The sequence below is a fragment of the Mustela nivalis genome, assembly GCF_964662115.1.
Source record: "Mustela nivalis genome assembly, chromosome: 10".
NCBI classification, from domain to species: domain Eukaryota; kingdom Metazoa; phylum Chordata; class Mammalia; order Carnivora; family Mustelidae; genus Mustela; species Mustela nivalis.
Genome location: NC_139029.1, coordinates 42,288,089 through 42,305,437, shown reverse-complemented (window position 1 = coordinate 42,305,437; position 17,349 = coordinate 42,288,089). Strand labels below are relative to the sequence as shown.

The 17,349-nt window shown below is 54.0% G+C and overlaps 1 protein-coding gene across 2 annotated transcripts; it reads right to left on the bottom strand.

Annotated features, from left to right (window-relative positions):
• Window positions 1-3,317: 3,317 nt before the first annotated feature.
• On the bottom strand, window positions 3,318-13,838 carry TMEM61 (transmembrane protein 61). Of its 2 annotated transcripts, none has more exons than XM_082686142.1 (3): window positions 13,711-13,838; window positions 8,898-9,247; window positions 3,318-3,742 (listed from the first exon to the last, which is right to left on the bottom strand). In XM_082686142.1, the coding sequence occupies exons 1-3, from the start codon at window positions 13,807-13,809 to the stop codon at window positions 3,475-3,477; spliced, it is 717 nt and encodes a 238-aa protein (XP_082542268.1). In that variant the 5' UTR covers window positions 13,810-13,838; the 3' UTR covers window positions 3,318-3,474. The 2 variants fall into 2 exon arrangements, with proteins under 2 accessions (XP_082542268.1, XP_082542269.1); XM_082686143.1 differs by lacking the exon at window positions 13,711-13,838 and adding an exon at window positions 12,887-13,677.
• Window positions 13,839-17,349: the final 3,511 nt, after the last annotated feature.

Sequence of the window (17,349 nt, the reverse complement as noted above, 5' to 3'; positions counted from 1 at the left end):
GAGAGAGAATCTGAACGAGGGAAAACATGAGGGAGGGACAGGGGGAGGTTTCAGGGGCTGAGCCCTAGCCAAGACTTCAACATCACCTCATTTGCCTGCGTGGGGCTGAGCTGGGCTGGACAGGTGGCCCCGTGCCATCGGCCAGGGAAGCAGGGTACAATCCCACAGCCAAAAGACACCGACATGCCGCTGGAAGATTTTAGGGTCCCCCGGGCCAGCGTTTTAGGATCCTGAAGCACTCTGGACTCTTCAAGGTCATGGGTCCATCTGGGGTTCAGGAATAATAGCTTCTCCTTCAACAGCCCTCAGATCCAGCCAGGCTGCACTCTACAGTTTGCAGGGGAAGGGTTGGGGGGAGTTCCCTATAATAGCTCAGGAGACCCTCACAAATGAGAGCTTGCCAAGGGGTCAGGAAGGGCTGAGAGTCGCCCAGTCACATCCAGGTTTGATTCGCCAGGCGAACTTGGGCTGGTGGCTCCACTCTGGGCTTGAGACTTGTCACCTGTGCAAGTGGGTGGTGGGGAGTGCGGATGTGCGCGGTCTCCGTCCGGCGGGAGCCTCTCGCGCCCCCTGGTGGCCGTCATGACACACGCTCTGGAAAACGCTCAGCTCCCAGTTCAATCAGGCGTGTCTGTCCCTCAGCCCGAGGTTATCGCGCTCATTTCACAGGAGAGAAAACGGAGCCCGGGGAGTGGCAGGGACTTGCCAGTACCTCCCCAAACCGAGTCGGTGGCTAAACGAGGACAGAGACCCATGTAGTCCAACCCCGATGTAGATAGATCTGGTCCTTAGCCCTTCCAGAGAGGCCTCCCGGTCACCCGAGCATTGTCCTCCGCACCCCACCTTTTATCTCCTTTCCCAGAGAGCCGCGGTGATGGTTACAGGGGAACATGTGTGTCCCGTTCTCCCTGCTTTCCGCTGCTCCCCTCCTGCCTGCTTGTGACCTTTCCCTCCCAGCCAAGCAGGGGTCAGTGGGAGAGCAGGCCAGAGATCTTATCTCCCAGTAGAGGGCGCTCTAACCGCTGTTTTCTTCATCTCAGATCCACTCAGGATCCTTCCAAGATCCTCAGAGACAAACAGGGAAAAGATCACACCAATTTGACAGATGCAGAAACTGAGGCTCTTGGAGGCAAGGTGAGCTACCCAAGGTCACAAACCTTGTGGATATCAGAGCAAGGAATTCAAACCAGGTCCCCAATCAGTCTCTTGCTAAACAGCTACTCCCTGCCGGACACCCTGAGGTCCGAGGCCCTCTTGATAAATATGGGATTTTCAGAGAGCAGAGGCACTTGGTCCCACTTTCTGGGCCACAGTAAGGCTCTGAGACATGGGTGAGGCCCAGCACATGCACAAAGAAGAGAGAGGGATGGACTTGGGGGAAGGCAGGGAATGGAAGGAACAAAGGGACAGATTCATAGAAGGGATCCTTGAGAGGATCCTTGAGAGGTCATTTAGAGTTCTGTCAGGGCAGGAAAAAAAATTCAAAGTGATCAACAAGTTCAAAGGCCCAGGGGTAAGTAATGGCTGGAGTGAAAACTCTAAATGCCAAGCACACCCTCGCCCCCTCACCACCTTACCCTGCATACTCCTCCCCTACCTCCTCAGACCTGCCTCTCCCATGTCAACTCCATCCTTCCAGCATTATTGAGGCCATTACCTGGGTATCCCGGCCAGCATCCTTACCTCCTCTTCACACCCATATCCTGTTGGCTCTATCTCTAAGATGTAAGAGTCCAATCACTTTTCACCCCCAAATTCTACCCATCACTCTGGTCCCAGTGCCCATCATCTGTCTCCCTGAATGGTCCCTGCTTCTACCCTTGCCCCCTGAAGTCTCTTTTCAACCCAAATGCCGGATCAGGGCATGTCATTGCTCTGTTCAGAACCCTGGAAGGGCACCCTGTTTTATCAGAGTAAAAGCCAGAGACCTCAAAAACAGCCTACCAGTCCCTGGATAATTTGTCCTTGCCGCCCACCCAACGCCCCCCACCCCGAGCCCATCTCCCGCCCAGCCTTCCTGTCACTACTCCAGCTCCCTGGCTACGTACTCTTCTCAGAATACAATGCAACCCAAGGTCTTTGCACCTGCTGTTCCTTCTGCCTGGAAAACTCTGCCGACCCCCTCCCTCTCCTTCTTCAAGCTTTTGTCCAAAAGTCATCTTCACGTTGAGGCCTTCTGCTTTAATGTTTAAAACTGCAGCACTCCCTCCTCTCAGGGTGTCCTCTTTTCCTGATTGGTTTTTCTCCAGTAGCATGCGCATCTATCATGCTAGTTACATTGTTTATTCCTCTCTTGTCTGTCTCCTGCTAAGGCAGGGGGAACTTTGTTTTGGTCACTGTTTTAGCCCCAGGGGCTAGAATGGGCGAGGCTCTTGATTGATACTGGGGAATGGAGGGATGCGTAGAAGTTCCAGAAGAGAGGGAGGCCAGAGAGAGAAGCACAGGCAGGCTTGAATGAAACTCCTGGCTCTGCAGTTGTTCTCTGTCATTTTACTTATCTGAGGCTCAGTTTCCTTGCTTGGTAAATGGGAACACTACCTGCAGAGCAGCCATGATGATGGGAACAATGCAGAGGCCTGCCCTGACATGCAGTCCGCCCTCAGGGAATGCTGCCCTTATCCAGCTGACTGAGTCTCAGGACTTTGAAACTGCTTGCTGTGTGACCCTGGGAAGGTTACTTAACCTCTCTGAGCTGGCTTTCTCATCTGTAAATGGGGTGAGGTAGAAATGGGGGATGCAGAATGTAGCTGAGAGAACAGACATTTCTACTACATCTGGAAAGTCAGTCTAGGTAATGAGCTCCCTGTCACAAGAGGTATGGGAGCAGAGCCCAAATTTGCACTGGTTGGAGGGAGGTTACTAACAATATCTGACATCTTAGCCCCTGGGCTAAGATATGCATTTATTCTCGGAAGCATTAATACTGCGCCTGCGGGGTCACTGTGAGCTCCCAATGCCAGCTGCTATCACCTTGTGTATTCCTCACAACTCAGCTCCTGGGGTAGGACCTTGGCCTTTGTCTCTCCCGATTCCCATTTTACACCAAAGGAAAGCAAGGCAGAGAGGCAAAGCCGCTTGTTTGTTCAAGGTCACTCAACCAGTATGGGGTAGAACCCATGCCCAGGAGACCTGAATTCAGAGCCCACCTTCTCCTGATCATAAACTCCATGTGTGACCTTGGGCAATTCTGCCCCTCCCTCTGGGCCCCCCTTTACCCGTCTGGACCACAAAGTTCCCCAATTGAGCCAGGGCTAACGTCCAATTGGACTACAGAAGAACCACCCAGCCGGGCCCAGGCAACCCCTGGCATCACAAGAGATAGTAAGATGGATTTATTTAAGCGGTTTGTTACACAACAACAGGTAAATACAAGAGCATTCAACAGCAATCGTTTGTTGCGTGCCTCGTGTGTACCAGGCCCTGCACTGCACACCGGAAGCTCATCACCCCAGCTCTGAGGTCTGCTGGGAGCCTTTACCCTCCCCCGCCCGCAGTCTGAGCCGGGCCTGGGCAGGAGCCCCTCGTGCCAGGAGCTGTCTCTCCAGAGATGTCGTGCACGGCACCAGTGATGCTTTCGTAGTTGGGCGGCTGCGGGGGGTGCTGGGTCCCGAGCAGGGCATCCCAAGAGGCACTGTCCTTCAGGCTTTCCTGCATGGGGTCCACGGGTGGTGTCGGGGGCCCCTCAGCAAGTGGGCAGCATATGGCCTCCTCGTAAGTGGGGATGGCAGCCACCACTGGGAGCCTACGGGACAAAAGAAGAGTGGCTTTAGCAGGGGCAAGAGAGAAAGAGCAAGGAAGGCTGGGGCTGGGGAGGACCTCATGCAGTGGTCCAAACCCTGTGCGGGCCCCCCAGCACCCCGGCTACACTCCTGGAGCATGGCGTGAGCCAGCCCTGCCGGCCTCAGCCCTCCCATTCTGTCCTCCCTGCCCACACACGATCCTTGCTCCTCCTCAGTTCTCTCTGCAGGGGAAGTCCTTCTGCTCTCTGCTAGCCAGTCCCCACTTGTCCTGTGAGACAGACTCCTCTACTAAGCTTCTTGACTGGTCCCCCCTCCTCCCCCCCCAGAGCTCTCACTTCCTGCTCTGGGCTCCCACAGCACTGTCGCCCTCTGTCACTGCCCCCATCAGGGGCCCAAGGTCGTCCCTCAGGGCAAGGATTGACTTTGAGCATCCAGAGGCTCAGGGTAGGGATCTGGGGATGTTTGTTGAAAGACAGAGTGATGGTTCATAGGCAGAAAGACTTCTAGCTTATTGTTATATCCCTTACAAGATCAGGAGTTGTGGATGCTCAAGGCAGGATGGGAGACATCAGTTCTCCTGCCCGAATGGATGCTTGAAGCCTCATGTGGTAAGTCCGCCAAGTGACTGCCTCTGCTTGCATACCTCCAGAGACAGAGAGCTCACTATCTATCAGGTGAACCACATCTATCTGTAAACAGCCTGGCTTTGCTGTGACCTGCCCTGCCTCCAACGAATGAACTACCTACTCTAGAGGGACTTAAGGCAGAGACCAGATCCTGTGAGGCTTCTCGAGAGCTAGATTCCAAAAACAGGTTACCTGTATCCTAGCCACAATGCTGAGGGGAATGAGGTTGGCCCTCAGTCCTCTCTGAACCCTGGTGGGTCACCTCTGGGGAATTATTGCTTCCTCCCCTCCCAGGACCTTGGTGGGTGGGAGTGTCGCTGATCCCAGGTCTGGTCTGTTTATGCTTTGGGGATGACGCTGAAGGATACAGGAGCTGACCAGGTGATCCCGAATGTCGCTTCCCACACCAATTTATGAGTCTGGGCACTGGCTAGTTCAACTCTCTGCTCTGTCCCATTCTTGGTGGAAGATCATGGGGTCAGTAACTCCATTAATCTGAGCCTCAGTTTCCCCATCTATAAAATGCAGACAATAACGGCACATATGTCATAGGACTATATGAAGATTAATTGAGATAATCTAGAGGAAGGGGCACTTAGCATATGCTCCATAAATGGGAGCTGACAACAAAATCTCAAAAGCCTCTGTGAGGAAGGGGTGTGGGGAACAAAACTTATCACAGATCTCCCGCACCTTAAATGCTACCCGGGCTCGGAGAGGCTGTCACTTGCCAGAGCTCATCCGTCTGGAGTGGATGGGGAAGCAGTTCAAGCCATACCAGGGAGTCTGCCTGCACAAATAAGAGGAAGCCGGCCCCGGGGGTCAGAAGAGGTTGGGGGGTGTGCTGGGCACTGGCTGCTGCCCCTCACGGGAGCACTCCCCATCTGCCGGGGCCATGGCCCTTTTCTGGACGTGTCTTCTCAGCCCGAGCCAACCACAGCCCTCAGAGTGATCCACTAGAAAGACAGGTTTGCTGCTCCAGTCACAGACAGGGTCATGGAAGAGGCCGGTGGAGAGCCTAGGGTTGACCCCCCAGCCTGTGTGCCAGCCTGATGGAGGGCACCAGCCGGGAGCCAAACCTGGGCTCCCTGTCTAGTGCTACTGCACACTTCTCTCACAGACCCTCCTCTTCTGGAAGACAGCCTGGGAGCCCTGCAGCTGAGAAAACTCTCCTCTGAGCTCCCAGCATCCGTTGCACGTGAGGGCAGGCAAAGAATATTGCTTCTGGAGGCAAGCAAGCTACATTCTGTTGTTGTCTGTTGTTGTATGACCCAGGCATGTTCATGCGACCTCTCTGAGCCTCTTTCTTCTCATCTGTAAAATGGGGATGACAATTCCCATTTTATAGATTCAGGGTGGGGGAAAATGGAAAAAGCTCTGACAACACTCAGAAAATTGTGGGTCATACAGCTTCCAGAGCCCTATGTCTTCTGCCCTGCTCCCCTCCCAGCCATACCCCTGCCTCTCCCTGCCCTGTTTCTCCAAGCCATGGAGACCTGAGACAGATTTGGGGTATGCCTGGGATCAGCCAGGCAGGCGACAGCTAGCAGGGCAGGGCACAGAGGCCAGGTAAGCTCAGCCCACAGCAGGAAGTTTGCTTACAGGGCAGACATGGAGTGGCCATCATGCACCTGCTGTTGCCTTAGTAACCATCTGGGCCCAGCCAGCCCCAAGTCCCATACCCATGGTCCAGAGGCCGGGAACTCAGGCACCACAAGACCCCACGTGGGGCGGTCATATCACACACACTTCTGGATGGAGGCTCCATTCATGGAATATTCTGCATCGTGGGCCTGACACTAGGGTCCCCAGACACAGCAAGGGGCTGGGGCCTGCCTCACTCCTGGAGCCCAGTGGGGGCAGGAGACCTGGGTCCCGCACTGCCTTTCCCACCCTTCCGCTGAGTCCAGTAACCGCAGTATGGAAAGGGAAAGGCACAAGGGTGACCTACCGTTTGCCTGAAGTGTAAGCTCCCTCATCTATGTCATGTCTGTGACAAGCCTGGGGGCATGGCTTTCAGCCATTGTACAGTTAAGTAAAGGCCACACATCAACTAAGCAGCAAAGCCCCAGCCCCATCTAACTGCAAAGCTCAAGCAACGGCACTTATCACCCTTCTTACCATCCCAAGCCCTAATCTGTCCACACCTTAGCTGTATCATCTGTAAAATGGGCCTAATCCCCGCCTTTACTTTCCCACTATTTGAGGCTCAAATCAGTGATTGGGCGCTGGAGTGCCCAGGAAACTACAGGGCCCAGTCAGCCCAGCAGCAGAGCTCAAGTGTGCGTGAACCTTGCAGGGTCTACACCTCCCGACTTCTCACCTCTTCCAAGCCTCTCAGCCATCACAGGGGAAAGTTCTGTCATGGCCTGATGACAGACAAAGGATTGGACACAGCTCAGAGAGTCCAAGTAACATGCTCAAGGACACACTGCTTACGACGAAAGTACAGACGCTGAAACCTTCCTGTCTGAAGAGACCCAGGCTTTTTCCTGCAGGGTTCCCTGAGGGTGGGAGTCCCCGGAGACCTCCTGTCCTGCCACCAGTAGAGTACCCTCCCTGTGGGGGGGGGGGGTGGCCTCGCAGAGAGCAGCAGGACCAGGCGATGTCAGCTTTAGGGACAAGACAGATAGTCGTTCACAAGAGCAGCCTTCCCACCCCCCGAACCAGTCATCCTGGTTCCAAACCTGTGACTTGGGTCTCCAGACCTGATGGGTCACGAGCACCCTCCTGGGTGGGCATCTCCCTGGCCCTGCTGGGAATGAAGGCCAGCTGGCCCCACCACACACACACACACACACACACACACACACACACACACACACACAATGGCCCCGACCCTGTTGAGTCAACACGCTTGTGTGTACAGACAACACCCTCCCCAGGCGGTCAGGCCATGCTGGGCGAGGAACGACAGGCTGTAGCCGAGCACGGCAAGGGCTGGCCTGCTTCCAGTCAACCACTAACTCGTTGTGACCAGGTGGGTCCTCAGTCTCTCTAGGACCCAGGCTATTCAGCAGAGAAGTGAGGGGATTGGCTGGAGAGTCCCCAAGGCCGTGCCCTTCCCTTTAACAGTTGGGTCAAACCAAGGCCAGACCATTGTACCAAGGGGCCCCTGGTTGAATGCTCTATTGTCTCTGACCTCAGGGAGTCACAGGACAGTAGCAGGAAGAATTTGTTACATTCTTTAACTCAGAATACATTTTCCCCTCTCCCGAAGGGGAGAAGGGTGTCCAGGCCCCTGGCCAGCTTATTTGTGTCTGGCTTAGCCCCTAACACTCCAAAACCCAGGGCTTACAGGCTGAGTCGGGGTGCAGGGGGAGAATGCTAGCTTTGCAGCCAGCAGGCTAGGCCACTTACTGGCCAGATATCCTGCACCTTCTTCTTCTGTAACTGGTAACTGATTTTTACATTGCAGGCCAACAGAACTAGAATTGCGTGCAGGCCTGGAGATGTAGGCACAGCCCATACTTGACTGAATAGATAAAGAGGTGACAAGTGCACACGTAAAGACTGCATTCACTGCAGGGCAAAAAACAGGTTCTGGTGATACTCTGTTTACGTGTATAATACAGATCTAGAGCGAACAATGTATCTGTGGCATGAGCATTTCATGGAGGGGGTGTGGGATGAAAAAATAATGCCTAAAAAGACTCCTTAGAGGGAGTCATAATTTTAAAAAGGTTGAGAAAGATGGTCTTAATGCAAGATTTTTGTCTCCACCCCCATCCTGCCCCCGAGCTTTTGCACAGGCTCTTCTGCCTGCCTAAATAACCTCACTCTACCTTATCCACTTGAGGAAAGTTACATTTCCTGTGCATCTACTGTGCACCAGGCACTGGGCAAAGTTCTACACTTGCATGTCCCCTAAGCTAGGGAGCAGTGAGAGCACAGGCCCTGGGTTCATGTCCTAACTGTGCCACGCCCTAGGTGGTATCCTTGGGCAAGTAGTTCGTGCTTCAGAGTTCTCATCTGTAAGTGGAGTACAGGACCCACTTCAAAGAACTGCTGTAAATATAAAATGAGCAAATATATGCAAAACACTTAGAATAGAATCGGGCACATGGTGAATACAGGTGTTCGCTATTATTGTGCTATTCTCTCTTACCTCAGATGAGTAAGCAGAGGCTCAGTAGGGTTGGACCATCTACTTTCCTACTTGCTAGTTAGTGACAGAACCAGAAGACCCCAGTAGGTTTGACTCCTGTGTCTGGGCTCCTAACCCCTATGTTACTCACCCCCAGAACATGCTGAGTTCAATTGCCGCCTTCTCCAGGAAGCCTTCCTGGATTTCTCCATGTCTCCATAGGACCATGTCTGCCCCTCTCTGATAGCTCTAACTACCTTTGTTTGTCGAAGTCTGTCAAAGGGCTTTAAAGCCTCCAAGATGATGCTGATCAGCCTCCAAACATAGGCCAGGCCTGGTCCAGAGGAGAAACCCCATGAGAATGTGCTACACAAATATCCAATGGCGTGACAGTGCCTTATCCACCCCACACCCCACCCATCACTTCCACCCTGCCCTGCTGACCTGTAGCTCTCCTTCTCCGAGGGCTCCATAGTGAGGTAGTACAGGTCTCTGGAGAGGTGATACGGGTCCCAGCGGGGAGGCCCCTGGGTGCTGGCCTTGATGGACCACAGCAGGCCGAAGAGTAGTAGCAGGCCCCCTGTGCCACAGCAGAAGAAGCTGACTGACCTGAGCAGGGGACTGGGGGCCTCAGGCACAGGGTGCCCAGTGGGTGGGGCCGGCTGGCCAGGCTGAGCACCTGCATCTCCTTCACTCCACCAAGCAAAACAGAGTGTCCCAGCTACCAGAAGCACCATGCCGCTGACCGTCATGCCATAACGTAGCGCGGAGGCCGCTCGGCTGGCGTCACACGTCTGAACACAGACAAGGGCGGGGAGGAGAAAATGGGCCATCAGAAAGGCCTGCAGGGGAACTGGAGACCCTGCTCTCTGTCCTCCCCCATTTGTCTGAGATCACTGTGTAACCATGGACAGTTCATTTGACTCCTCTGTGCCTCTGTTTTCCTCATCTGTAAAATGGAGATGATACTTCCAACTTGGCAGGGCTGTTCCAGAGGCCACTGAGAAGGTGTCCTAAGTTCCAACCACCATGCCTGGCACCCAGCAGGAGCTCAGTAAGCGTGTCTCTGTTCACTCTGGACACCCACTCCCAGACCTCATAAGGCCCCATCAGCCTGGTAGGTATGACTCCCCCCACCCCCAGTCCCCAACACCTGCCAACCCATCAGCTACAGGCTGGGAGGGAAGAGCAGGCACACTTGTTGGATCCCTTCTCCCAGTCACAATCCCAAGAGAGGTTGATACTTCCCTCCCTTCCCCTGGCAGAGGAAAGCACAGACCCAGGGTGGGTAAAGGAGCAGGTGTGAAGGAGGGCACGAGAAGCTCCAAGTTGACATCCACAACAGGTGGCCCCTTTGTGCAAAAAAGATGTCCACCCTGGCCTTATTTATAATGGTCCTAATATGGAGAAAGCCTAAATGTCCAACCACAAGGACAGGGTGAGTAAAGCGTGTCATCCCCCCTGGATGGAATATTAATAACCCATTTGAGAAAGCAAACTCAGCACCAATGTTTAACAACTACAGGGGCAGGGGGGTGATGTATATATCTTCCTTTTCTCAGCTTAGAATACCAAATTATGCATGGTGGGTCATCTCCATCAGGGAAAGAAAAAATGCACAGGGAAAACAAACACTGGAGGGAAATCTGGCCCCAGATCCTACCAAAGACAAGAAGGGACTAAACCCATATCCATGTTGTCCCCAAAGCCAACCTCTAGGCCATTGCACATGCTGTTCTCTCTGTCTGGTAACCTGCCATTATCTCCCCTCAAGGCTGGGCTTGGCACTCACCCCGGAAGCCTCCATTTAAACACCAAGTCCCTTGGCCTTCTTGGCTCACAGCACCTCCCTGCCTCTGTTTAACTTCTCCTTTGCTTGTGCTCCCCACCAGACAGTGAGCACCCTGAAGACAGGATCCACGCTGGCCCCACTCACTGCTATATCCCCCCCACACCTAGCACATAGTAGCTGTTCAATACACATTTGTTGAAGAAATTCCCTCAAGTGAGGGAAAGTGTTACTGGGTAAACTCCTGCTATGGGAAAAGACCCCCCCCCCCCACCAGCTAAAAGGAGGGAGGGAGCCCAGGGTTCCAGTGGCTCTCACATCCAGCCAAGGAGTGGAGGCCTGGCTTTGAACCTACCAACTGCCCTGGGCTTGTTTTCTTTCCCTTATAAAGGGCAGGTTCTTTAAAAGAAGTTAATGAGACAACACCTCCTCTTACAAAATCTGAGTCAGTGAAGTGGGAGGCTGGGGAACTCACAGACCCTAGACTTCAGTGATCAGGAACGCCTTCCAAATGGGGGCTCACCCAGCCAAGCGTGCTGAACCCAAATGGTACCCTACTGTGCCGCCATTCAAGGGTGTGCTCCTGGGGGAGCCAAGGGCCATAGTAAAATGTTCAAGATCTAGTAGGTGAAGGGGCACCTGGGTGGCTCAGTTGGTTAAGAGGCTGGCTCTTAGTTTTGGCTCAGGTCAGGATCCCGGGATCCTGGGATCAAGCCCGCATTGGACTCTGCCCTCAACGGGGAGTCTGCTTGAGATTCTCTGTCCTTCTCCCTCTATCCCTTCCCCCAATCACATTCTCTCCCTCTCTCTCTAAAATAAATAAATAAATCTTAAAAAAAAAAAAAAAGATCTAGTAGGTAAAGCTTTAGACTTCAAAAGGGCATGTTCCCAATTGTGTTTAAAAACATATGTGGGGGCACCTGGGTGGCTCAGTGGGTTAAGCCTCTGCCTTCAGCTTGGGTCATGATCTCATGGGCCTGGGATTGAGCCCCACATCAGGCTCTCTGCTCAGCGGGGAGACTGCTTCCCCCTCTCTCTCTGCCTGCCTCTCTGCCTACTTGTGATCTCTCTCTCTCTCTCTGTCAAATAAATAAATATTTTTTTTTAAAAAACCCATACATGTGTGGACTTGTGAGAGAAAAAGAGAATGTATACATGTAACAGGGGTGCTCTAGGCATTTTCCCGAATCTTTCTGAGCCCCCAGACCACCAGAAGCATCTAGAAAAATGTCATCCATAAATTTCCTGCTGTTCTCTTCCTGTAAATGTGTGTATGGAGCAAGTGTCTCCTGTCTCCAGCTCAAGGCATTTGTGAGGGGAACAGCAAAAGAACCTGATTTCTCCCTCTCTGAAGTTAGACAGCTAGGAGAGGCTGTCAAGAGGAAAAGCTGCAGAAATCAGCTTGGAAAAACAATTCCGAAACTCACAGCAAGCCGCTAACAGTCAGTAAGCCCTCGCCGGTATACAGTGGCATCTCTTCATTCTCCCCATACCTGAGGTGGGTGGTCAGGGCAGGGAAAGAAATTCCCATTTTACAAATGAGGAGACCTAGCCCAGAAAGGTGAAGGACCCGGCCCCAAGCCAGAAACTGCTGTATTTCTCAACACTTAAAGAACTCTGTTCCACAGAAGGTAACCTAAGGTGCTTTGACCTTCTATAAAAGCAGTGGTTGCTCATTGTGAGAAAGAGAGAAAACCGCAGAGGGGAATGTGAATCATCATTAATCCTGCCCCTCGAGATGAAGGTGGTCTGCAGGTGGGGTTTTCCTTCCCATGTCTCCCTTGGCCTGCATATGTGACAATGGCAGCAGCTGACGTGTACTGGGCATTGACACGGGCTGCATCCCACACGGCACTTTACAGGTGGCCCCGACTTAATCACCGTAACAGCATTACGGAGCTTCAGCAGTGACAGATTGCCTGAGGTCAGTGCCAAATTTGAACCCAGTCCTGGGGCCCTGGGGACCTTGTCCTGGGGAGACCTTGGTCCTGATCCAGGGCCCTCATTTCACAGCTCCCCCTTCAAGACCCAGTCCAGACACCAGCCACCTCCTCCGAGAAGCCTATGTGCTGTTACCAGCCCCACCTCCCACCAGCCAGAAGAGGCCCTTCCCTGCACCAGACTTGTCACTCCCTCCAACCATGGCCAAGCTCGGTGACCTTGAGCAAGCTGCTCAGCATCGCTGAGCTCAAATTCTGCCTGGCAGGGGAAAGTAAGTTGTAAAGATGAGATGGCAGGATGACAAGCTGTAAGTGAAGCATGGTGACACAGAGCTGGACAAGAATGGACCCCGGCTCTGACACTGGGCAACTTACCTAGCTTCTCCACGCCTCCTCTGGCTCCCTCTGTAAAATGGGCCCATCACACTGTGTAACCCACAGGAGAACTCCACCTGCCACTTTCCTGTAAGAACTAAACCATCTCAACAGGAAGTAGTCTGAACCATCCCCAGTCAACTGCCGGGTAAACTGAGGCCCTGACTGCCATGGCCAAGGCCACCCAGCGATTTAGCACACAGGATGACACCTGGGTGTCCATTCTGCACCGGCAAGTCACTGTAGTCAAGGTGAAGAGACAGGCAGGCTCGGCGTTAGGAGGAGCCTTGATGCTCTGGAAGGAGGGAGAGAAGTAAGCTTACACCCACCTCAGAGGAAGCCATCGGGAGGCAGGTAGTCAGGCGTGGTCCAGGCACAGGGACCGAGGGCGACACGATCCCCAGGACTGCTATCCCTCGATCTGCAGGAGGCGCCCCGCGTTAGGGTGCGGCCCTAGAGGCGGTCTCCTAACCTGGCTCTCCCTCTTCCCCAAAAGCTCCCAAGTCCGGCTCTCGGTCTCGTCCAGGGGTGTCCAAATGCCTCCGACCCGCAGGTGCCGGGTGTCCCGTTCGCTCCCGCCGCCCTCCAGGCGGCGCAGAGAGGTGTCCCGCCAGCCGCACCCTACGCGCGCGCCGGGCGGGCTGTGACCCTCGCAGGAGCTCTGCGAGCTGGTGGGGCGCTCGGAGCAGTGGGTGGGGGGGCGCGCAGTGGGGCTTCGCACTCTACCCCAGCGCGGCCGCCCGCCTGCGACCCCTGCGCTCGCGCTCGGGCTTCCGTTCCTGGGCGGGGGCGCCGCCCGCCCCACCTCTTCCCCGATCCCGGTCCTCGCGCACTGTCGGTCCGGGCGGAGACTCCCGGATGATTGGGGTCGGGGCTCCAGGTGCCGCGCCGCGGGCTCCGCCCGATCTTAAAGCTACCTCGCGAGCGGGAAGGGCGGGGTTAGGGTGTCCAGGCCCCGAGCTGCAACCGTCTGGAGCGGAGCAGGCTGTCCTCCCGCCGTCCCCACCCCAATCCCTCCCGGCTTACGGCTACGCCACTGGGGCAGGCTTGGGAGCCGAGAAGGACTGGGTCCAAGAGGCCCCTAGGAGTGCTGAGCCATACCTCCTCGCTCCCATTTCACAGGAAGGGAAACTGAGGCCCAAAGAGGACTTACTGTATACTTCCTGGAAGTAACTGGCTTTTGCTTCTCAGAGCACCCAGTCTTGAGAGCAGGCCCTATCTCCAGGACCTCATATCCTGAGCAGGAAGGCATTCTGAGAAATAATGGTTGGCATGTAAGAGCTTCCCAACGCCTACCCGAGGTCTTGGCTCCAGTCCGGAGAGGGGCAGAGGGTGGAGCTTGGGAGCAGGGCTTCCCACTGCTGTGTGACCTAACCTCTCTGAGCCTTCTTTCTCCTGTGTCAAAGGAGGGCTCATGGTTCCGACTCAGGGGTCTTCCGAGCACCATTAAGTGCTAGGCTAAAGGCAGTCTGAGAGACAGGTGATTTAGGAGTCTGAAGGAAGGGTGAGCCCTGCATGCGTTTGCAAAGTCTTCTGTGGGAGGACATCTGAGCTGTCCCAGAACGCGGGGGACAGGATATAGCATCCGGGATGAAGGAACAACATGTGCAAAGCCAGACAAAATCACAGGCTGGTTAAACCTTCACAAAATCCATGTAGGTCAAAAGGAGCCCATTCCTGGACAAGCTGGGGTCTAGGTTTTGTTTCTGTCTTTTCCTGCTGCTCCAACAAGCCAGGGACCTGGGCCAGATTCCCCTCTGCCACAGCTAAGGATTCCCCACAAAGCTGCTGGGGACCAATTGTCCTCCCTGCCCAGGAACAAAGAAGGTCAGAGCCACCTCGTTGAGATCTAAAGCTCAGAGACGGGAAACACTGCCTCAGAGTCAGAGAGCAGGTCGGTGGCAGGACCCAGGCCCCCAATTCCTAAACTCCTTGTCTCTGAGGCAACTTGCCATCCAAGAGCATTAACCCTCTCTGAGCACAACCTCCTCTGACTGGTGGGGTCTTTTTCATCCTGGCTGTGTGCGTCTCGGGGAAACTGAGGCCCAGAGAAGCCTGCATAAACACAGAGTTCAGAATCTCTGAGCTGAGACAGAAACCAGGCAGACCTCAAACCAGGACCACCTTCTGCTTTGCTGTTCTCGATCTGGAGGTGGGGGCAAGCCCTCGGGGACCAGAGGCCACCAGCAGCCCTCTTGGTGTCCTCGTGGACTTGCTCCAGGGAGGCAAGAGAAGAGGGGGAAGCTGGAGGCTGTGAAATTCCAGGCTGACTCACACCTATAGGGGTGGGCATTTGTGCAGGGCACGTGCTCCTCAGAACTCCCCTGCCCTGCCCTGCCCTGCCCCGCCCCTGCCAGTAGGCCTAGCAGTAAGCCACAGGTTGGTGAGGTAGAGATCCCTGCCTGGGCACACTCCTGTCCCTGCTTAAACCTGAGTCCCCTGGCCTGACCCAGACACCCACGCCCTGGAGTTGGACAGGTTGTGGCTTCTGTCTCCGACTCTGCCACCCCCAGGCGGGAACACCCAGGCCACAGCCTTCTCTTGAAGCTGCTATCCCTTCACCTCTGAAGTGGAGAGCATGGCACCTGCTTCCCAGGGTCGCTACAAGGTTTAGTTAAGACCTTACTCACAAGAAGCTGGCCTCCATGCACTCTTGTGTGGCAACAGGGCTCTATTTGTGACTCTCCCCTAGCTGATGGTGACCTCCCCGAGGGGATGGACCAGATGTGGCTTGGCTCAGGACCAGAGGGGGCTGGTACGGGATATGGATTGGAACCCAGGGATCTGGCCCCATTCTGCCTCTGTCTTCCTCTTTCCCCACTGGTCCCAGCAGTTCTGGTCCCAGCCCCCAGGGTCTGCTAGGGTGTCTGCTAGGGTACCATGGTCGCACAGGCTTGGTACGCTTATAGACCCTTCCCAAAGAAGCAACCTCACAATTTCCCTGGCACCAGCTGGGGGACTCAGAGGAGAAAATGGGTCGCCAGCTTCTGCGTGAAGGGGGTGGAGAAGGGAGTTACCACTTATACCCACTTATTACCTGTCACCAACCATCTGCCTTTCCCAGTTAGCTGTCCCCTCAGCTCAGTCATAGAGGCTGAATGAGAGTGCTCTGCCCAGTGTTACACAACTAGTAAATGGGGGGAGGGGTGTGGGGAGGAGGTGCCGAAACCCACAAGGGGTCTGAATCTTCTAGACCCGTAGGCATTTTCTATTTTGGCCATACTGTCCCCTCCTCAGTTCCAACCAGGACTGCAGCCACCACCTGGCTTCTCTGCCCCCAGATCATCTGCCCTTCGTGCAGCACCAGCCTGAACTTCCAGACTAGCACCCCGCCCAGCCCCTCACCCACCTACGACTTTCAGTGCTCCCCATCGTCCTCAGAATAACGACCCCAGCTGCTAAGTACCCACCTCCCAGCTTCATTTCTTGTGCTCCCCTCAGACCACACTCCTGAATTCATGATCCAGGGTGTTGCAAGCACAGCGCCATGCCTTGGCTACACCTGGTGAGCTCACACTCTTCCCTTAAGATGCAGGTCACAGGTCACCTTCTCTGGATGACTCTTCCTCAGTACCTCAAAGCAGAACTGTCTAGTCCCTCTCCCAAGCTCCCACCGGACTTTATAGACCCATCCGCCCTGGCCTTGAGCACACCCACACCAATAAAACCACGTGCTTTCCCTTCCTCTTTTCCGATAAAAAGAAGTAGCTGAATATTGTAGGGAGTTTAGAATATATCAATTGGTTGAAAGAAATCAGAATATCCCCCTTCACAGAAATAGAACAGGGTCCAGCCCTGTAGATGAAGAAAAACACTCCCCTGAAGGAGGCATCATCTGCATAGGTCCGCCCACTCCCTCACCCGGCCCCTCCCACTCCCACCTTTGCAAGCAGGCTGCTCTGGGATCCAGGGTACCAAGCCTCATTTGGAGAAGAAATGAGAAATAAGCACTGGAATCAGACAGGCTTCTTAGGGGTATTACGGGGATTAAAGGAGTTATTATATAATGTGCTTGGCAACGGTGCTTGGCTCATAGTAAGTATTGGTAATATTGGTGATGATTCTTCTTATTATCTGTAAATAAAGAAGCAATGAGAGAATCCACCATCTTCTTGGAAGAGCATCCTGCCTCCTTCCTCCACCTCCTGCTTCTGGGACAGAGGTCCAGCATCCTTGTCCAAGATCATCACCTAGAGATAACCAGGCATTATAACATTGTGACATAACTCTTTTCCAAATGGACACATTTTACAAAAATTGGATCATGCATTGCATATCATTCTAATAGGCTTTATTTTTATTTAACACAATCTGTCATGGATATATTTCCATATCTCGCTGCATTTTATTATTTGCTGACATATCCAGCTGAGCTATGGACAGCATCTTGTGGGCAAGTATGGGCATCTCATGTCCCTCTCCATACTCCCAGCCCCGTGCCATCGTACCATAAGCCCACTGTGAATGGATGCCATGAACAGCATGGGCTGTGCAGTGGTGGGTTCTGTTGGCTGCCTAGGAGCACGGTGCATTTCCACTGGGAGGGAAGAAGACTCATGGAGAATGGGGACATCCCAGACTCTGCCAGCAAGGTAGCCATGGCCAACCAAGGCCAAGGATTAAGAATATTTTTAAAGAATAACCTCTGAGCACATTCCTTAATGCCAAACAGGATTCTGAGGTTCGGCTTCGTGAAAGAGGGGGCTTAGATCAGTTTTTTGATCCCAGGGCAATTTTGCCCACACTTATTTCTCAGAGGACATTTGACAACATATGAAGGTATTTCTGATTT

Excerpts from the sequence above, each read along its gene's own strand:
- TMEM61 (XM_082686142.1), bottom strand. The coding sequence starts at position 13,809 with ATGCCTTCCTGCTCAGGATATGAGGTCCTGGAGATAGGGCCTGCTCTC. Across the intron at positions 9,248-13,710 it reads TTACTTCCAGGAAGTATACA|ACGTGTGACGCCAGCCGAGC; the intron begins GTAAGTCCTCTT and ends GTCTGTGTTCAG. Across the intron at positions 3,743-8,897 it reads TCGGAGAAGGAGAGCTACAG|GCTCCCAGTGGTGGCTGCCA; the intron begins GTCAGCAGGGCA and ends TTTGTCCCGTAG.